The sequence below is a fragment of the Stegastes partitus genome, unplaced genomic scaffold, assembly GCF_000690725.1.
Source record: "Stegastes partitus isolate 25-593 unplaced genomic scaffold, Stegastes_partitus-1.0.2 Scaffold1284, whole genome shotgun sequence".
Taxonomy (NCBI): domain Eukaryota; kingdom Metazoa; phylum Chordata; class Actinopteri; family Pomacentridae; genus Stegastes; species Stegastes partitus.
Window position 1 is genome coordinate 48,530 of NW_007579015.1, and position 20,048 is coordinate 68,577.

Genomic DNA, 20,048 nt, shown 5'->3' on the forward strand with positions numbered 1-20,048 from the left:
TAGATGATGGATGGATGTATTGTGTTGTGTACCCTCCGCTGCACCGCCCCAGAAACACAACCGCAGATTTCAACAGCTGTGTTTAATCTGCCGGATCAATACACCATGTAAATGCCGCTTATCGATTTGGGCAAATAATGATTGCAAGAAACAAAACGCGACATGTAATCGCCTGACTTGCACATAATGCGAACACAAAAGCCACCAATCTGCTATTGTATGAAACGTTCTTGTTTTCATAACGCCCCCGACTCGTGCAGCGACTCGATCAATCCTGACATCCTCCTCTCGTCTCCGCGTACGACAGTAATCTGGCTAAAAGTAACCGCTGTCGAGCATTTATTAGCTCCCGCTCCGACGCGATGCGCTCCGTTTCAGTCGCCATTGTTTGGAGTACACAAAGAAACTCAATACAACAGCAAAGAAGCCTAACTAGCATTTTGGCGGCGTAATTGCACAACAGCAGAGAAACGGCAGCACATGTGGAAACGCCTGATATCACAGCGATAAATATTATATTTGGTTTGTTCTCCCACCACACGCTGCTCATCCACCTTTGTTGGGGTTTGCAGCTACACACTTTAGTCATGCCAATAAATGAAGCAACGCCACAGCTCCACTGCCCCCCAACAGCCCCGCCGTGGATCCAGGGGCGCTCAGGGCCGATCCCGCTGCATACGAGCTCCAGGGCTGCCTTGTGGACTTCTGGAGTCTTTTATGAACTCTTTCCTCGTGTCTACAGCGCCGCAGCCTTCGCTTGAGGGATTTACCAACATTTCATAATGTTCTGACGGGAAGAACCGGAATGGCAAAATGAATAAATCATTCAGAGCACTCTCGCAGGAACAGTCGAGAAGAAGGAAGTACGTCCCATGGAAATTTGCTTTCCCGGCGTATCTAAACAAGCAAACATCTGATCCTCTGTGGAACAGCGCCGGCAGATAAGAGTGATTTATTCACACAAATGACACGGAAAATTGACATTTTGTCGTGATCTTCACTGTTTGAGTGAGTAAAAAAAAACAGAACAGTCACATGGAAACAGTAAATAGTAGATTTATCACATTTTGTAATTCATAAAATTAGAATCAGGTTCAAAATTAATGATTAGAACTGGCAAGAAGAGTAAAAAGATTCCCAAAATATTTACGGTAACAAAGTGGGGATGATTTTAAACCATTTCTCCAGAACTCCAGTCATTTCAGCCCAACAGCAGACTGTTTAGTGCAAAAGAAAACCCCCAAAACTCTATCAAAGGATCTGCAGGTGACTCAGAGTGCACAAGTCTCCAATCAAGAAGAGTTTACACTCATCTGACCTGCTAGAAAAAAGAAAAAAAGCCTTGAAAGAACACTAAAGCCGCCCTGGACGGACGAATCAAAAATAGAGTTGTTTGGCCACATTAAGCAACATGTTTGGCTCGAACCAAAAACAGCTTTTCATGAGAACAACCTCACACCAACTGTGAAGCCTGGTGGTGGAAATGTGTTGATTTGGAGTTGCTTCGCTGCCGCCTCGGGGACTGGGCAGCTTGCAGCCATTCGGCATCATCTTGCATAAAAGAGTGCTTGAAGTTAATGTGAGGCCATCTGTCCAAAAGTTGAACTGTAAGTGGGCCTTTCAACGGGATAATGATCCAAAGCACAGTGGCAAACCCGCCAAGGAGTGGCTTAAAAAGAAGAAATCGAGGGTTATGGAATGCCCTCGTCAAAACGAATCTCATTTCAAATCCCCCCCGCTGAGCGCAGGATTGGAAACGGGCAGCACATGCAAGACAAACTCCGCACGTCTCGCCACTGAAGGAATTTTTTTTTCATGCGCGAGTGGTCAGAATTTCTGCAAGCGGATGTCAGAGACTGGTGGACAATTATGCAAAGTGCCAACGAGCTGTTTCTGCTGAAGGAGGGGGCGACTCCAACTCCTCATCATGGATTTACTTTTCCCACACTCGTTGAAAAAGTTAATTCTCGTGGATGTAACGTTTGCTAGATTCAAAAAGTGTGAAATAAACATCACACACAGTTCGACGTATAGCCTCGCTCCAGACTCCCAAAGCTTTTTTTTTCATCCAGTAGTTCCTGAACTCGCACACACACACGTGTGTTAAGTGCTAAATAAATAAACATTACCGTAATTACTGTTATTGCTGAGCAACCGTGTTATTTAACTATGCAAAGGTTCAGCGCCTGGGGCGGCGGGAATTAAATCCAGCACGTTCTTATGGATAATATGGACGGATGTGACACCAAACAGACCTGCCTTGGGCTTTAATAACTGCAGCGTGCATGAAAGCCTTAATTCGACCAAAGCGTGTGATCCGTTTTGGATTTTTTTTTTTTACCCCAAGCACAGGTTTTCTGTTTATTCTCTTCTATGATATTTCCACATTCCTCAGTGGACATTATAGCGAAACGTGTGGAGTTTTCTGCACACGGTAAACATCCGATAATACGGACCTGTGAGGTAAATGACAATAAAATGCCAAATTCTTCTGTTGTTAATGTGCAAAACTCGGTTGGTTGATCCTTTGTCGTTCCTTCTGCTGGCTGTTACTTAAAGTGCCGGCACAGTTTGTGTTGGTCTTATTTCAGCCATCATCACCCTTTGGCAGGACGTACGTTCTATTTGCAGTTCCAGGCTCGAAAGGCTTCGCACATCCACCCATGACTCTGAAATGAGTATAATGGATGCTTTATGGTGGACTTTGGAACCGGGTACCCGGTCCGATTAGGAGTTTGGATGCAGAACCTCAGTCAAAGCTGTGCTCCATTCATCATCGGCGCTGATGGAGTGTCTGTAACATGAATGCACAGGACGGGATCAGACGCCAGATGGCTGCGAGATTAAACACGTGATCATGTATATATTTGCCGCGGCTTCATGCCTCTCCCATGATGCACAGCTTCCTGTGCGTCGTACCTGTAACATGAGCAAATAAGTTCACGGCTGTTTTTTAAGGAGCTATCTGGCCACGGCAGAGGAGGAGGAGGAAGAGGGGGGATATTTGCCAACCCATTTAACAGCCAAGAGGGAAAAAAATAAGGGAAAAAAAAAAAAAAAAGGCAGAAGACTTCCTGCCAACTGCACTAACACCCAGAGCTTTCAATCAAACAGCCCTGAGCTGCCGACTTACATGCAGGAATTCAAAAACGCACACGAGCACACATACAGTCTCGCGCACACAAAAAAAATCCATAAGCGAGCGCGACTGCACACACAAGTCGACACCCAGCGACGCGCAGGCACCCAGCAAAGCATTCAAGCGTTCAGGCAGATCGATAGGCTTTCAGGAAGCCAGTAACACCCAGGTTGAGCCCCCGAGGCTCCGGCCAAGTTACTCAGCACTTTCCCTGGCCACTCAAGAGAAGCCACGCCGGGCTCCGGGCCAAGAGCCGGAGATAAGGCAGCAGCATATGGGCGAGAACAAAAGTTGTGACGATAATTCTGAAAGTAATTCTGTCACTCGTATGACAGCAGCCGTCATTATCTCCTCAGCCAGTGCACAGGCTGGGTGAAGGTAAAGGGCCTCTGTTGTTGCACCGTCAAGGGTTTTAAGGATGTGAGCGACAGAACCGTTCATCTGGATCGGGCCCGTCTACGTTACAGCAGCGCCGTGTTTTAAGATGATGTTGTTTTGTGGTTTTTGTTATGCCTGCGTTTAGACCTCTCAGCGGGGCAAATAATATTTTATGCTTATTGAAAGGAATATCTTACAAATGAAAACAAACAAAGTGAAACCATCGGGGAGAACCCTTAATCTTCACTCTGGAAAGCACAAACAGTTCCAGGCGTGTTTTATTTGACTGGATGTTGAACATTATTTAGCTCTTTCCTCTGCCAAAGCGAGGAGCGAGGCCGAGGTGCTGGACGTGATCATCCGCCGCGTTGCAGAAAAACCTCCGAGGCGAATCTTAAAAAACTTAGCGGAGAGGTGGAGCACGGGCTCAGGAAGGAAGCTAATACATTCCGGTGCACACCTGGGCCACTTTTCCTTTAAAAAGTGCGAGACAGAGGCGTTGGCCTTGGCAGAAGATGCATCTCTGAGTGTCCTTCTACCTTCACAGCAAACAACATATTTTGCTGGAAATAATGTAATTTGGCTTCTGCTCAGAGGAGGAAGGAGAGGCAGGAAGGGAGCTGGAAGAGGTGAGATCTGGAGATTATTTGTTGTTTTATTTCTTCTAATATATCAGATCATGAAGCACAAACACAGCTGAGGATAAACAAAAACTATAAACTCAAGAAAATGAGACGTTGACCTCAACACCAGATGTATACTTTAACTGGAGAGAAATTGTCTTTAATAAGTCGTGAACCATGCTAACGGTTAATATAAAACATCTGCAATATAATAATAAAAAAGACTTTTGAAGCAAAACTTTGCAAAAACCGACTCTCGGGATCGTCTGCAGCACATGTAGCAGAGCTGGTGCCGAGTCCAGAGGTGCCTTTACAGCAGGTTAGCCGCCTTTTAAACTCTAACATATAAAGAACGGCTCAAGTGTCGATACCAGGATTTTTCACAAAAATCTGTATCAGCGCTGGACAACGCAGCATCGATCAGCCTCTATGAAAGATGGGAAACGCGGTGATTTATTCCGAGTGAGCGACACCATTTTGCAAAGAATGGAGGACGGTCTAACTTCACATCTCCTGAGTGGGGTTACTAAGCAGTTTGTTTTATTTTTGACCCAGAGATGAAGCGTGAGAAGCCGACTAGACAGCAGCTCCGGCTCTGACTGACGCCTGTATTCTCTTTGTGACGTTCACGTCGGTGGGGTGCAAATGTTTGCGGCCTTATCGTGAAGGAACAGGTATTCCAAAATAACACCAAACAGCCGCCTGTGTCTTTGGAACTTTTTCTCCTCGTAATTAGACGAAGGCGTAGAAATAAAGTGCAGGAGCGGCGCGTGGAGAGGGGGTTATGAAATAATGAGGCACTCATGTGGATGGTGTGTTTGCGACGACGACGACAGGCAGAGAAGCATGTGGCTCGTTTGATGGTCGTCCTCTGCAGCTGCTGCCGACAGAAACCGCGTTTAAAGACAACGCAGGCAAACACGACGAGCACACGCAACAGTTTTATAATTGCAAAGTCACACGTAAACACAGATTCATCACCTATAGCAGACTGTGGACAGCTACAGTCATAGTTTGCATCTTGTTTTAGGGACGTTCAGTCGCTAAAACGTGACGACACACATCACGAGTTCGATTTCAACCAGGCACCTTTTTGTAAACTTCTCTCTCTCTGCGTTTCCTTTTTTATGTGCCTCAAAAATAGGATCTCAGTGTGAAACTCGGAGCCTTCAGCCACTTCCAAGTCAAGGACAGAAAATCTTTCATTTAACTGAATCATAAAACCTTCTGTGGCGGCGCTTATAGAAATGGCACCATGTTTGATCAGCAGGGTTCCTCACAGCGCCTCACCGGGAAGCAGCGACTAAAACGGCATCAGTGAAGTTTAACTTAACCAGGACAAAGCTAGAGTTAAATTAACGTTTCCAAGTGAGCAGCACTGAAGTCATTTCCCTCCAAAGGCAGACCAGACATGGAAATGGCCACGTCCTCATGTTTATGCAACAGAACGGCGTCCTAATACCAGAAAGAAGCACCGAACGATGCCAGTGTGGTCAAAACTATATGTGTTTATAAAAAAAATGAAGAAAGTCGAATTTAAAGGAACTAAAGGAGGAGAAGCTGCATGCTGAGTAAATGCAGCGTAAGACATTCTTGGTGGACATAAATCGATCTGCCACAAAATTAAACTTCCTTGTTCCTATAATGCAGTGGTTCTCAAACTGGGGGTTGGGACCCCCATGGAGGTCCTAAGATTTTTTCACAGGGTCGCCAGATCATTGTATAAAAAATAAAAATAAATAAAATTGAAGCCTACATTTATCAAATAAATGTGTATTAGGGCTGTCAAAATTACAACTGTATACTTCCTCCCACTCCTTTTTCAAACTTGTTGATATTATGGTTTGATTTTGCCATATTATAATTCTTTTTTGCTCTTTTTAAAGTTATTTTCTTTTGTTTTTATGGGGTTTTTTTCCCTTTCATTTGTTTGAAATAACTTTAATTCATTCATTTGTTTAAAAGAAAATTAACCTGTTAATGTAAAGAGATGAATCTGTGGAATGAACACATTATTTTTTTAACGCATTAATGCACGAACAACAAAGTTTTGACTCATGCCGTATTAAAAATTCAGACACAAACTTATCTTTGGGGGTCGTGGCTCAAAAAGTTTGAGAAGCGCTGCTGTAACGCGCCCACCTCGTCTCCACATAGACGAAGCACTCGACTCATCAGACCGAGCCGCCCTCCTCCACGGCTCTCTGGACCTTTTCTGAGCACATTGAAAAGACTTCTGGTCGTGAGCAGGAGTCAGAATGACCTCTCTGACCACTTCGACCATCTTTCAATCATGGGTTTTCAGCTCTTTCTGCTACACTAGTTCTTCTGAGGGATCGTGCCACACATGCCTCTCTCGCTCCCTGAACGCATCAGCGAGTCTTCGACGGCGGCGACCCCGGCACCAGTTCACCGGTTCTCCTTTTGGGAGGCGCTAACCGCTGCACATCGAAAACACACCCGAAGACCTGTTGTGTTTGTCAAAGTCGCTCACTTTCCAATTTTTTTTCTGCTTCATCAACTTCAAGAAGTGAATTAAACCTGCTGTCTCATTTGCTCCTTGACTGGTACCATGTTTTTAACGTGGTGGCGTGTTTTCTTTGAGAAGGAGATGAAGAGCAGAGTCTAGTGAAGGACTCATCATTTAACAGGAACAACATCTGAAGCACCAGCGGCTATTGTGGCTTTTCTTTTTCTTCTCTCTCTCCTTTAACTTTAGAAACTGAATTGTGTGCGAAATATCTCATAAAGGAGAAATGTGAAATATGGTGGACTCTTAAATTGTGCAAACACTTAAGGAATCAATGCCAGTTAGACTGCCTAAGTGCAGAGCTGTCTATCAGCGAGGCACACAATGGATGAAGCAAAACGCTGCCAGAAAATGGAAAAAAAAAAGACTAAACACTAAAAATGGCTGGTCGATGTCGATGAATTCATCATCTTATGGAAATAGCCGAATTTGGCAGAACTGCTGCTGTTTGAGAGAAGAATAAGAGCAGCGGTGACGGACGTATAAGAGGAGCTTAAATATTAGTGAAATAGGAGGAAGCCGGTGTCGGTAGCATCCTGGCAAACTTTAAAATGAAGTTTTTAGTTAAATGGCACAAAGGCAGCTTCTGGCGTGTTTCTAGTTTGCATAAGCGTTGACGGGACTCGTTCGTGAACCTGCCGGCTCAGGGCGCCGCCGCGGTTCTGTGTAGGTTTAAAGACAAACATCTGATAACGTCGTGTTTTTTTAAATCCAGCGTTTTCTCATCCCTCCGCACACCCACCCGTCTCACAAGTTGAGACAGACGAAGCGAGCGCATCACTATTAAAAATACAAAAAGCAGCACTTGCGGTAGGACAATCTGAATTTAAAAGAAGCTCGTGCGTCAGACAACAAACCGACAGGCTGTTCTCAAGCAGGTTCCCAGCTGGCGGGAAGCTGCTCCGGCTGACTGCGGTCTCTGATCATTTCAGGACACCGCTTCCTCTCAGAATCAAGCCGATGTCTGGTCTGAAGATGCTTTTTTTGTTTTGGTTTTTTTAATACTAATCTTGATAGTTTATATTTGCTTGCCAAAACCTGCTCCCTAAATTCCCTCAAAGCTGCAATTAAAAACATCATGTTACTAATTGATGAACAGCCGCTCGGTGAACAGCCTGCATTGAATTAAACATGTGGAGTTTATTTTTCCTTCCAGGAGCGCTGCGAACGATGTTTGTCAGACCGAGCGGAGGATGTTCCGCGATTTGCATCAGAAATGTTAATTTTTTTTCTTTCCCCTTTTAAAGTAGGTTAGAGGGATCTGACACACATCTGAGTGTAGGAAGGAAGCCGGAGTGATGTTCTTCAGGAGGAGGGAAGTGAAAGAGGACAGACACGGGAAGTATATCAGCCGGCTGCCAGTTGAACCATTATTGCAGATGGGGTCTTGGCACTGCTGTTCCTTTGCCCCTGATGCCCTGTGATTGCCGCCTCTACAGGCTGCCGCTCAGCGCTGCCGGTGCCAGTTTATCTACCGACGGGCCAAGGTGCCTGTTCGCCGCCAGCAGCAGGTGTTCTGACAGAAAGGTGGGATATCCATGTGAATGCCACACACGGTGAGAATTAATACTGTACGGTGGATGAAATAAAACACATTTTAGCATCAATAAAGTCACCGAGTTAGACTGCACACAGCTCAAACGTGGCGCCCCGCTAGTTCTGACTGCCTTTTTTTATCTGACACTGGCGATAACGAACCAGAGTTCATCAATATGTGTGATTTAACAGTGGATCCAGTGAAAGCTGCCACTCAGTATCATCTGACTGCAGTTCCCCTCAGCGTCCAGCGTCTCAGCATTGTTCGCCGTTTACTTGATCCATTTCAGTTGCCGCATCAGCAGCTATTTTCAGTGAGAAAACAGTACGTTGTCCTCATCAAGCGACACACAGAGAACGTCAGCAACTAGCCGGTAAGCAACGGGAGGAATTTAGCAGCGAGACAGACATATTTCCCTCAGGAGCCGGCGGAGATCAAAATGCTAAAAAAGCTAAAAGGGAGATTAAATATTGGACTTCCGCCCTTTAGGGAACCAGGACCGCGGCGTCGAATGAATGCTAATGTTGCTTTATCTGCTGGACGTGCAATTAGGCAACTGTTGGCTAGCACACGGCTTATCAACCGGATCAGTCAGTGTGGTGGTCACAGCTTGTTGATGCAGGTTAACAGGAGAGATCACATCTTCAGCGCAGGAGGCCGGGGCGTCGGCGTGCCACCGTTCTGGATGTACGAGTCTGACAAGTGCAAATAAACACTTTGGTCTTGTTTCAGTCTTTTCAAGTTAAACACCTGTCTGGGTTTGCTGCAGGAACAGAGTGGAGACTAGAGGCTTCTCTGTGACACGCCACCGAGCAGCAGCTCCTGATTCATCACAATTTACTATTTCATTTAGCAGACGCTTTTATCCAAAGCGACATACATCTGAGAGTAGATCACATTCATACACCAGTGGCGACAGAGCAAGCTGCTGCCATTGGGAGCAACTTCAGGTTCAGGTTCTTGCCCAAGGACACTTCGACTGTGGAGGGGCGAGGGATCGAACTGCCGACCTTGCGATTAGAGGACAACCCGCTGTACCACCTGAGCCGCCCGTTCATTGGAGCCATTTGGGGAACATCTGTAGATTGCAGCGTGTAGCGATGCACGTGAGCTGTCTGTAAGCTGAAGCTTAAGAAAACAACCCAGATCACTCCCTTCCCCTCTGAACCGTGTCTGCACATCAGCCTGCCGCCTCCCTCGACCAGGTGAAAAGTTTCAGGTGAACCTAAATGATGTGCAGCACACCTGAAACCAACAAGTTACTCTGGAGCCCTGCAGGCTTCAGTCGTTATGCTCATCAACCTAAAAGACAAATTTGGAACCAAACAGTTCATTATGCAAACCACTTTATGTGGAGATAGTTCTGAAAATTAACTCTACAATAGTAATTAACCCAAACTAATTAATTCTCATTGTTAGAGTGAAACCACTGAAAATGTCAACAGACACTGGATTACCAAATCATTATTATTTAAAAAAAGAAATGTTTAGCGTTTTTAAAACCAACCACTTGTTTTGTCGCCGCCTCAGATTTCTTTTTCGTGATGCAGACATTTTTCTAAATGACAACATTTACCTGCAAAGGTAAAACCAAAGTGGCAACGAGTCAACAGGCACCTTCATGGACAGTCAACCAGCCAGCAGGTAAATCTGATTCTGAACCCCAAAGCTATAATAAACATTAGCCTGTAACTTCTAGCATCAATGACATTACTTGGTATCTTCATCTCAGAGGAACAGAGTTCATCACAGTTTGGTAAAAGAGTCTGCATGTATAGAATCATCATCATATCTTTCTGCTGGATGATATCACTATAGATCATGTATTAAAGAGCCATTTAACAGCCCAAACATGAAGTAAAGTGAAGTCTGAAGTTTCCGTTTGTCACTGATGATTTGTGATGTGCCATAAAATTTTTTTTTTTTTTTTTTAAATGCTGCCACTAACGCTTTAAATTCCAATCTCCAATCCTTTCTCCAGCTCCTGACTCTCCTCTTCTTACCACATTATTCCCTCCTCGTTCTACCTCAGCCGTCCTAACTACCATCTACCAGCCGCCTCCTGTCACAAGCTGACCCATATACTGTGAGGTTGGATTAGATAGGTCCACTAGGGACTCACATGGATTCACTCTCTACGCACAGCATCACCTGTTACCAACTAATACCAAACCCACGGGGCAGTGGATGGGATGGTAAGAAGGCAGAACCACGTGTGTAGAAATAATAATAATTTAAAAAAAACAAGCCCACACACATACTGTACATACAATCCTCACGTTCACAAACACAGCATATGTAGAAACACCCACCCACACGTTCCCATACTGGTACACACCCGTGCTAGTAATGGCCTTTCCTGTAATTACAGTCATTTGTCAAAAGCGCACCTTGATTTATGGTCAAATTAAAAATACAACGGAAAAGAAGCTGCAGGTCCCGGTGACTCCGGCTACGGAAGGTGATTAATGCCACGCCATTACGGGCGCGAGAGTGGCATGATCCGGATACGCACCCCGCCACGCGGAGCGGAGCGAGCGGCGGCATCAATCCGTGCACCCGCGGTCTCCGGGTGACAGAGTGGGTGTTACTGTGGGCGGATGCTCGGGGTGGTCGCGGTGGCGTGGGGGCTGGGAGCAGGTTGCATCGCCAAAATTAGTAAGTGGAGCAATAATATGTGGGGCGCAGCTGCTTGAAGTCACGGGAAATGTTTGTAGCCTGAGTCCAACTTTTATTACCTTGACAGTCAAGTGTTGTGTCATGCATGCAGCACAAGAACATTTGGAAACACGGTGGCATTTTGCTGAGGAGCACAAACATATGATTAAAATATGTTTTTGCGATGCTAACTGCTAATTACGCTCCTCATGCTCCTGCTATTTGTCTCCTTCTGGGGAGGACCTGATGGCTGTTTATCTAAAGCTACAGCGGTGACATAATGAGGCGCTCGGTGACGCTGCGAATGTTTCGGAGGGCTGCGCCGGCTTTGAGCGATGCGTTTCTGACTGGAGAAGGAAAAGCGAACAGCGTCGCTCTGCACGGACAGATAGGTTTGAATGAATCGTAGCCCAGGAAGCAATCCACCTTTAAAGCAGCAGATAAATCACAAAAAGCATCTTTCATATGCAGCATGATGGACTGGTTGATGGAATAAATAAGGCCTCGTGTGTGTGTGTGTGTGCTTTTGTTTGCGGCATGACAAATCCCTCAGACAATACTGTGGTCTCTGAGCAGGAAGGGCAGCAAACTTTATCACCTCAACTTAGAAAGCGGAGCCGAGCCGGAGCGCAGCGAAAAATAAAACAGATGAGAGAGCTGCTCCATTTGTCCAATTTATCTAAAACCACTAGGCTATATCAGAATTCAAGTACTTTTAAATTGCCTCAATGATAAAGTCGGAGGGAATACAGGCAAGAGACACGAATCGCGCCAGCCAAGAGATCTTTGGAGCTCAATGCAGTTAATATGCCTAGGGCCTTGTGCCAGCCAGGAGAGCTCCACGTTCGCAGACTGCTGATGAACATGAAGTGGAAGGCTTACTGCGAGCAATGCCAAGAATGGAGACCATCTCCTCAAGGTAATCTTTTTTAAGTCAAGTCTTAAGGAATGCTTAATTAAGGGATGCGAGTGATGCGTAAGAGAATGCTGAAGGCTGCCATGTTTTTAGGAGAGCACACACACACATATTTGGGGGGCAGGATTGCAGAAGCCCTTCGCAGAGCCACGGTCTTGCTCTGCAGGAAACAGATAAGGTGGCTTTCCTCATTCCTTCTCCACATTTTATCAGCTGTCAGCGTGGTATGCCCTATAGCTTCCCAGTACACCATAAAATCCAAACTGTATTTCATCCTAAGGTTGGCATAAATTAACAGAATGTAATGTCTTTTTACGACGTCCTCTTGCAAAAAGCATACCCTGGGCTGTAAAATGTTCATGGAGAAGTCCAGTTTTTTTTTTTTTGCACAGTAACAACATTACTGTGAAGTACCATTATTCCTGACAGCCTGCCGGGTCGGTGACAGCCAACTGCATCAACTTTACTGCCATTTGTGAGAGGACAGAAACAAACACGCTCGCAAAACTACGGTGAGCTATAACACCACCTCAGAATCGATACACCTCATCGCTGTGTTGCTCTGCATCAAACCAGAACTCAGTCGAAAGTCCAAACTTAGAAAAAAAAAAGTACGACTAATGTGACTTTTCAGAACTAAGAAGCTAATTTATCCTTCAGTGAACATCAGTCACAGCTTAATGACTCAAACCTGTGGAGCTGCTGTTTGGAAAAATAAAAAAAAAAAGCTTCTTTCTGGAAACTGCATGAAGAATCTAAAGCCGGCGGTCTTTGTGCATCTGCAGGATATTTCCTCATCGCTAGTGGTTGCAGAAAAGAAGGAGCAGTTTCATTGAGAACAGTCGCTTCATAAACCGGAGCGCACGTTTTACTTTATTCATTATTCAGCAAATACGGCATTCCTCACCGTCGGGTCAAACGTCTCTTACACCTGAAAAAACTCAATTCTTTGGTTTAAAAAAAAAAGCAATTTCCGGGCTTTTCTATTAAGCCTTTTACGTTTTGAAATTAATTTCATCCTTTGTTCAGGACGGTTTTTAAATCGAGCCGCAGGCCGACGGCAGCGTGGGGTTAACTCAATCTGGCGAAGCAGATCCACAGATTTATCCTTCGAATGGCGGTGGGTGAATTCACATATTTGATTGAAAGTGATTCCATGTGACACGCTTTGACAGCTTTAGAAGACAAATTAGAAGTGGATAAACGGATTCCCTCAAGGCTGCCTCAAGTGTAGTGAATACTGATAACGCCGATCAAGTTGCATAATGCAGGAGGGCAGGAGATAGAACCCGTCAGCTCTGAAGGCCACGCACTTCAAACACACACCGAAAGGTTCGGACACTGGGTTCTGCATTTACAGTCGTAATTTTTTTTACATTTATACAAATCTTCTGAGGCTACGAGGCAAGAAAGAGAGAGACGTGATCTTGGCATTTCAATTTGCGGATTCGTTTCTATTTTCACTTTTATCGGTCAGCGAAGTAGGAGAAAAAAAGGAAGGTGGAATAAATAGAGAGAACAGCAAATGTAAGAACTAAAGAGAGACCTGCAAGAGCAAGTAAGACAGAGAGAGAGCGACTGCTAGCACACTGTATGTGTTTGCATTTGTTTCTCAGATATGGCCATTAGCTGAAATGGATGTCCTTGAACCCAGGTCTGCGCCAACAGGTATCTCTCACTAACAGACCGCCCCTCCACTGGTAATTACACAGGAAGGTCTACAGCAGGTGGCACAGGGCTGAGCACAATTTACATAAATCTGCATGTGTCACTGGGCCTGGCTGCAGCCTCTGGCACTCTTTGTGGATCCGGCTCACACTCAGCAGACAATTTGTCCAAATTTAACCAAAATGGATCGTGGGAAGGCAGACCAGCATCGGTGCTCTCTTTGAAACCGGTGCACGGTGGTGAACGCGCTCATTCATTTGCGCTAACAAACGGCGTCCCCCTTTCACTTTACCCCTAAACGTGGACACACAGTGGACAGGAAGAGACACACCGTCAACATCCTGGGATTCTGCTCTGATCGCTGTCATTTATCTAAGTTTTTATTTTTTTGGTCGCTCAATCCGAGCGTTACAGAAAAGTCTCTAAGCACAGAGACAGACACCAATCACACTCCCTTTGTTGGGAGCTGAATGCTGAAATCATGTCTCTTATTTGTCTCCTTTGTAGTTTCCAATGTTTCACGTATTTTCATCATGGTCTCATTGTTTTTCCTGCAAGCTGCTCAGCTTTGGTACCTGCTGAGACGCTGTGCAAGTGTTCTGAATCTTCTAGATGCACTTGAAAAGATCAAAAAACCAAACAGGAGAGAACAGAAGCATGCACTTAGATTCTTTTTTTTTTGTCTTTATGTGCGTATTGAATTTGCATGTATGCGTGTGGCCACTGGCAGCCCGAGCGTCTGTCTGTAAGCAGCAGCGAGCAGCCGCCCCCCCACGGCGAGAGGTGTTTCTGCTGACAAGAGCATATTCAAGGTAATGGAACCACTCTGTTGTCCCAGAGCAGAGCACTAAAGCAGAACTGAGTTCTGTCTCCTACTACACGCATCACTGAACCTCCAGATGACAAAATGCCTCACTGACTGACCAAATCAAATACAATAAAGCAGAAAAAGAAGAGAGAGAGAGAGAAAAGATTGAAGTAGAAATTCTCAGATTTGTCATATTTTGCTGTCTGGGCAGGAAAGTATGTATTTTCAATTGGAAACGCTGTCTGTCACTGGAGTGCCACACAAAGAAAGTTTGTTCTGTACGAGAACACCTCTACAAGCACCACATGACACTCCAGCCGCCGTCTCCTGGGTATAGAGATGCAGCACATTACGTGCATGTCACTGAAGCAGGTAATTGTATTCCAGCCTCCTAATGTGGAGAACAACGGCAGGACAGTGACTCAGGAACACTGGGATGATGAAATAAATAGAGGAGAGTCTGAATAATGAGAGAGGAATGAAAACAAGTCGCACAATAAATGACAGACTACATTAACAAACTATAAATTATTCCCATTTGGATTTACATATTTCCATTGTGTTTCATCATATTGTACAAATAAAACAACAACTGAGTGGAAAAGCGAATGAATTATTAGCCGTATAAATTAGTAAAAACTTCACCGGCGCTGTAGTAAAAACTACTGGTAGCTGCACTTTGTCGATTTCTGTGGAAAGACGTGGCAGCAGCCATAACTCACAGCCCCAGAGGAGCGAGCTGCTACCCAGCAGACATTATTGCTGATCTCTGTGGAGACGGAGTGGAGCTGCGCAGATAGGCATTGCCGGAGTGCCCCAGAGGAGCAAACTGGACCAATAAGTTGTGGTAGCAATATGGAGCTGAGATTAGACTCTGAGTTTCGCAGTGCAGGAGGCTGTGGCGGATGTGACTGGTCACTGCAGCAACATGAGGGCGACAGGGCTGACGTATGAGCAGCCCGGAGAGCGAGCCGAGCGACTACGACTCCTCGCTGAACTCTGGGACGTCGCTCTTAAAGCCTAAATGTTCTGATTCTAAACCTGCTGAGATCAAACACGCGCTTCTGCATACAGAGGAAAAACTCAGAGGCTGCCGGGGACAAAGTTCTCCAGGAGGTTAAGTCGACTGGAGCGTGATAACTGGTACACTGGGACTGAACAGCAAAACAGTTGTGAGGCAAACACACACACACACACACACACACACACACACACACAATTAGCTGAGAAGCCTGAAGCTGTCTTCAGGGGAGGAATGAAAAATAGGAAGAAAAAAAAATTAAAAAGACTTTTGTAAATATCATCCAATCAAGCAGAATAATTCATTTGCAAACACAAATTATGTTGTTGTTGTTGTTGTTGTTGTTGTCATTGTGGTGCAAAGCAGCAGCCAGTTCCATGTAACACGGATTCACATGAATTCTAATGAGGGAGAATACCAGCGCAGGCCATTTGCACATACGCTCCCACACCGTCACCTTGACCTGGAGGGAGCCCGGCTCTGCTCCGCCGGGATCGCATCGATATGCAGCTGTTCAAATCCTCCAGGAGGTGGACAAGCAGGCTGCGAGTGTCGGTGCAGCCACATGCATAATTGCAACGAGAAAAAAAAACAAACACTTCAAAGCACAAAAAGTTAGATTCAGTCACGTATGTTTGTTGTGTACATTTGCACCGACCTTGTGTGAGCGGCTGGCCTTTCTGGAAGGGTCCGCTGTAGGCCACCTGGTAGTGCTTCACCTGGAAGCCAGGCACGCAGCCCTCATAGCCTCCATCCTCTTGGCCACCCACGTGGGCAACCTGCAGCACGGGAAAAACACAACGGCGGTCAGAACAACACGCATTCACACATCTGTGCAGATAAACCGGAGGCAAGGGGGAGATAGGACGACAAATAAATAGGTTTCGCTTTTAGATGCCTCGTCTGTAGGAATCCTAGAGAGACGGATGGAACAGATATACAGCAAAGCACTCCACTGACTCCTTTATAACATCGTCACACTTGACATTGACAGTTTTTTTTTGTTTTGTTTTGTTTTGAAGGCCGAGACGTCATTTAGAAATTAAAACATAAGCGCTCCAAAATGTGTGCTGCGCTGCTTTCCTTCACTATTCACCGTCCAATCCCATTTATTCAGTTAAAATAATAATAATAATAACACTGGGAAGAAAAAAACACATTTAACTTTAACCCCTCTTGCAAAACATCCTTCCTTCATAGGGTGGGTGTTCCCATGGAAACAGGCTATAAAGCGGTGTGATTCTCAGATAGTGGGGGAAGAAAAAAAACATCCTTTAGGTATGAACAGATGCACATCAGAGCAAAAATAATATTTCAGGTTGTATGCGATGCATGATGTCAAAGATGTGCTGTTCCGCTCAGATCACTGTTTGTGCCGTTGGTCCGTTTCACCATGTGTTAGCGTCGGCGCTGACCCGTTTACTAATGCGGCCTGCTTTTGGATTTTAGCCTGTCGCTGTGAATAATAAGAATTGATTTTATAAGTGAAATACAACCAGAACTCATTTAGGAATTATTTCTCGCTACTGTCGTGTAAGTTTAATGGACTTCCTCCTCGGTCTGATAGGTTGAATCGGTAAAGATGGCAAAGATGGCCGCATCCACTGAGGTGAATTGTCAAGATAATGTAGAATATAATGCATTTCTCTGGTGCACGCCGTAGGTTTTGCGAGCTGTAACGCTGCGGTGGAAAGTTCACCCCGGTTAAGGCGGGAGGCAGAGAGAAGGAGAGCGATGCTGTGTCGCCGTTTGAAGAAAAATACAATATACATGTAAATCACTTGTTAAACATAAAAGATCACGTCGGTACAACTACAACAACACACGCGTACAAACGCAACAGGCTGCGCTAATCGAGTTTGTTGCAGGCGCTGCGGAGACAATTAAACACAATCCAGAAGGTTCAGGTTGACTAATAGGTTAATAATCCAGAAGCTGAAACTATTTGTGGAGAGCAGCTGTGCTCTGTGAGGTTTTATCCACTGGATGTTACTTCCTCGTCCTTGCAGCACAACCACCCTAAGGTTGGGTTCTTATTGCAAAACTGGACTTCCTGAGTTGGCAGCCAGTGCCTCTAAACCACAGTGTACAGTATGAAACGCTGTCTGTTGAATAAAGCAAAGAAGACGTGACCTTATCTTGAAAGGCAGCAGCGCTGCATCGGTCCTGATGATAATAGGATCCAACAAAAGCTCCGTTATACTGGCAGACATCCTGGCTGAAGTTATGATGTGAAGGAGAGCCGATGCTGAGGAGCTTCACTTATGTTGTCAGAGAGCAGAGGTCAAGAAACCCCCCAAGTATGTATGTATTAAATAGTCATAGCTACCATTTTCACCCCAACCGGAACAGATCTGCATGTGCTGCAGATGTGCTGCAGACACTCCAAAACAGAAGACTGATGATTTTGGCAACAAACTATTTTCTGAAAACACCACCTTCCCCGGAGCATGTAGGTCGAGTTAGCATTGTGTGCCGAGAAACAATTAGCGATGCACCGAAAAAGCAGAGAAAGGAGGTGAAGAGGTCCGTCAGTCGTTAACGGATCCAGCTCAGATTGTTTCCGCATCCTGACTGAAATGAGGGGAAGCGATAAATGGACGACTTAATGCCTCAGGAGGAGTTTTTCTTTCCCCTCTCGAAGAAAGAAACGTGTAAAATACAATAGCATCTTCATAAAAGGACACATAATTTAGCAAAACATATATATATTTATTTGCTAAATACACAACACAGTGGAGGATACTGCTGCTGGTTTTAGTCGGCTGCTATTCCATCCATATGGTGAACAGACGTCTGTCCCTCGTGTCAGCCGGTGACGTCTACCTGCTCATCCTTATGTTGCCTTTCTACACACTCCATCTGAGATATTTGTTCATTAGCTTACACGATTCCTCAGAGGGCTGCAGGAGATTTAAGGCAATCCCACATGAAGCGAACGGCGAGGTACATCCCAAAGAGGCTACCAGTTTCTCATAGACAACCATTTACATTCACCCCTTCGGGCAGTCTTAGAGTTGCCAATTAACCGAGTCCTGCATAACCAGGAAATGCTGAAGCACAGGATGCATCTCATTATCATTCTGCTACAGGTGTTTGCATTTCTTTAAACCCATCGTCGGGCGGAGTTGAACCGAAGCAAAGGTTCTGGTTTCTTGCTTTGTTCCTCCCTTTCAGTGCCTCCCTGGTTGTGTCTACATGAAAGTTTCATGTCTTTTCTCAGCTACTTCCTGTTTTATTTTGAAATCGCCTTTTTTCCCCATTAGTCCCCGGTGTCCTGTCTTCCCAGTTAGTTCTGAGTGTAAATATAGTCTCGTCTTTACCTGCTGGGTCTCCTGTCGGCTTCACCTTATCTCTGTCTGGTTTATTTCTTTGAATCCTGTCTCTCTCTCTCATCCTGCTGATCCTCGTGTTTTCCTTTTTGTTGTTTTAGGATTACTTTCTTTGCCGACAGACTTACTTTTCCCCCTGATCACCACCCACTCTTGGTTTATTCATCTGCTGCTCACCTGTTTGTCTTTTTTTAAGTTATTTTTTTGGCCTTTGTGCCTTTATTGGATAGTTTCAGTCTGAGAGAGACAGGAAAGTAGGGGAGAAGAATGGGGGGAGGACATGTGGGAAAGGGTCATGAGCGGGATTCGAACCCATGACCTCCGCATTGGGACTGTAGCCCTGCACATGGGACGCCAGCTCAACCAGGTGAGTTATAGCGACGCCCCACTGCTCACCTGTTTACGTTTTCTGCCTTTTTGAGTCTCACTTGGTCCATACCTGAACACCCTGATGACGAATACTTGCTGGCTGAAAGGGGAGAACTGTCGTCATCTGGCTAGTTTACTAAAAAATAAAATCGCAAGCCTGACTTACTGCACGATCCAAATCTGCTGTTAAATGTTCAGCTGAGGTTGTTATTTTGATTCCTCTAGTAAAGGGGATTATGAAAACAGCAACATGCAGATGTTAGGCGAGGAGAAAGGTGTTCGAAATGGCCAAAGGCAAGCTTATACCTGCAGTCTACATTCAGTGAGTCAGACTGCAAATAACCTACAAATCTTTAAACTGCGAGAGAAAACTGGACACCAATGGTGCTTCAACAAATAAGATTTGGATGCTGCCTGTCAGCAGTAAGGATCAGATGAGAGAACATTACCATCATCACTATAGGAAGTACACACCGTAGGAAATGTTGGGCTAAAAGTGCTAAAGCTAGAAAATCACAATTACTTAAATACAAGTCAACAGACATGTAAAGTAATCTGTGTTCAGCTTCCTTTGCTTACAAACGATGGAACGATTTCACTCGACGAAACAAACTTTGAGACAACATGAAATATCTCTTGGTGTGTTCCATGATGCGAGTTACACGACTTGGACACGGCAGAGTCTTGGCTGTCCGTCCAGATCTGTCTGCATGATGAACAAGCTCTGGCACACATTCAGCCGTAGAGGTCATTACATGTAATGTTCCTGGAAAGCAATCACTGCACCCAGGGGACTCAGTACTTTTCCTGCATGTGTCAAAATGTTAATTCAGTTCCATCACAAGCCTTCTTGTCTGTGCGGCACACAATGCCTGTTAGTCCATAAACTCAGTCGGGCTGGCTAAAGGGCCCGAGGCCCGGCGGCACACCAAGGGTACATGAGACATGCATTCCAATGCGGGAAAAAGACATTACCATATGCACACACAGATATACGAGCAGCGCTGTGCACACACCCAAGTGGATACCTGGAAACACACAGCAAACTGCACACATCCCTCAGCAGGAC

General features: G+C 45.2%; 1 protein-coding gene across 1 annotated transcript in view; it reads right to left on the reverse strand.

Moving 5' to 3' along the window:
- Positions 1-20,048, reverse strand: part of LOC103369407 (cadherin-13-like) — a gene marked incomplete at its 3' end in the record, with an annotated part of 164,082 nt that overhangs the window by 46,775 nt on the left and 97,259 nt on the right. Inside the window, exon 2 of the mRNA XM_008298117.1 lies at positions 15,937-16,057. Coding sequence (XP_008296339.1) covers positions 15,937-16,057 — 121 coding nt within the window. The remainder of the gene's footprint in view (positions 1-15,936; positions 16,058-20,048) is intronic.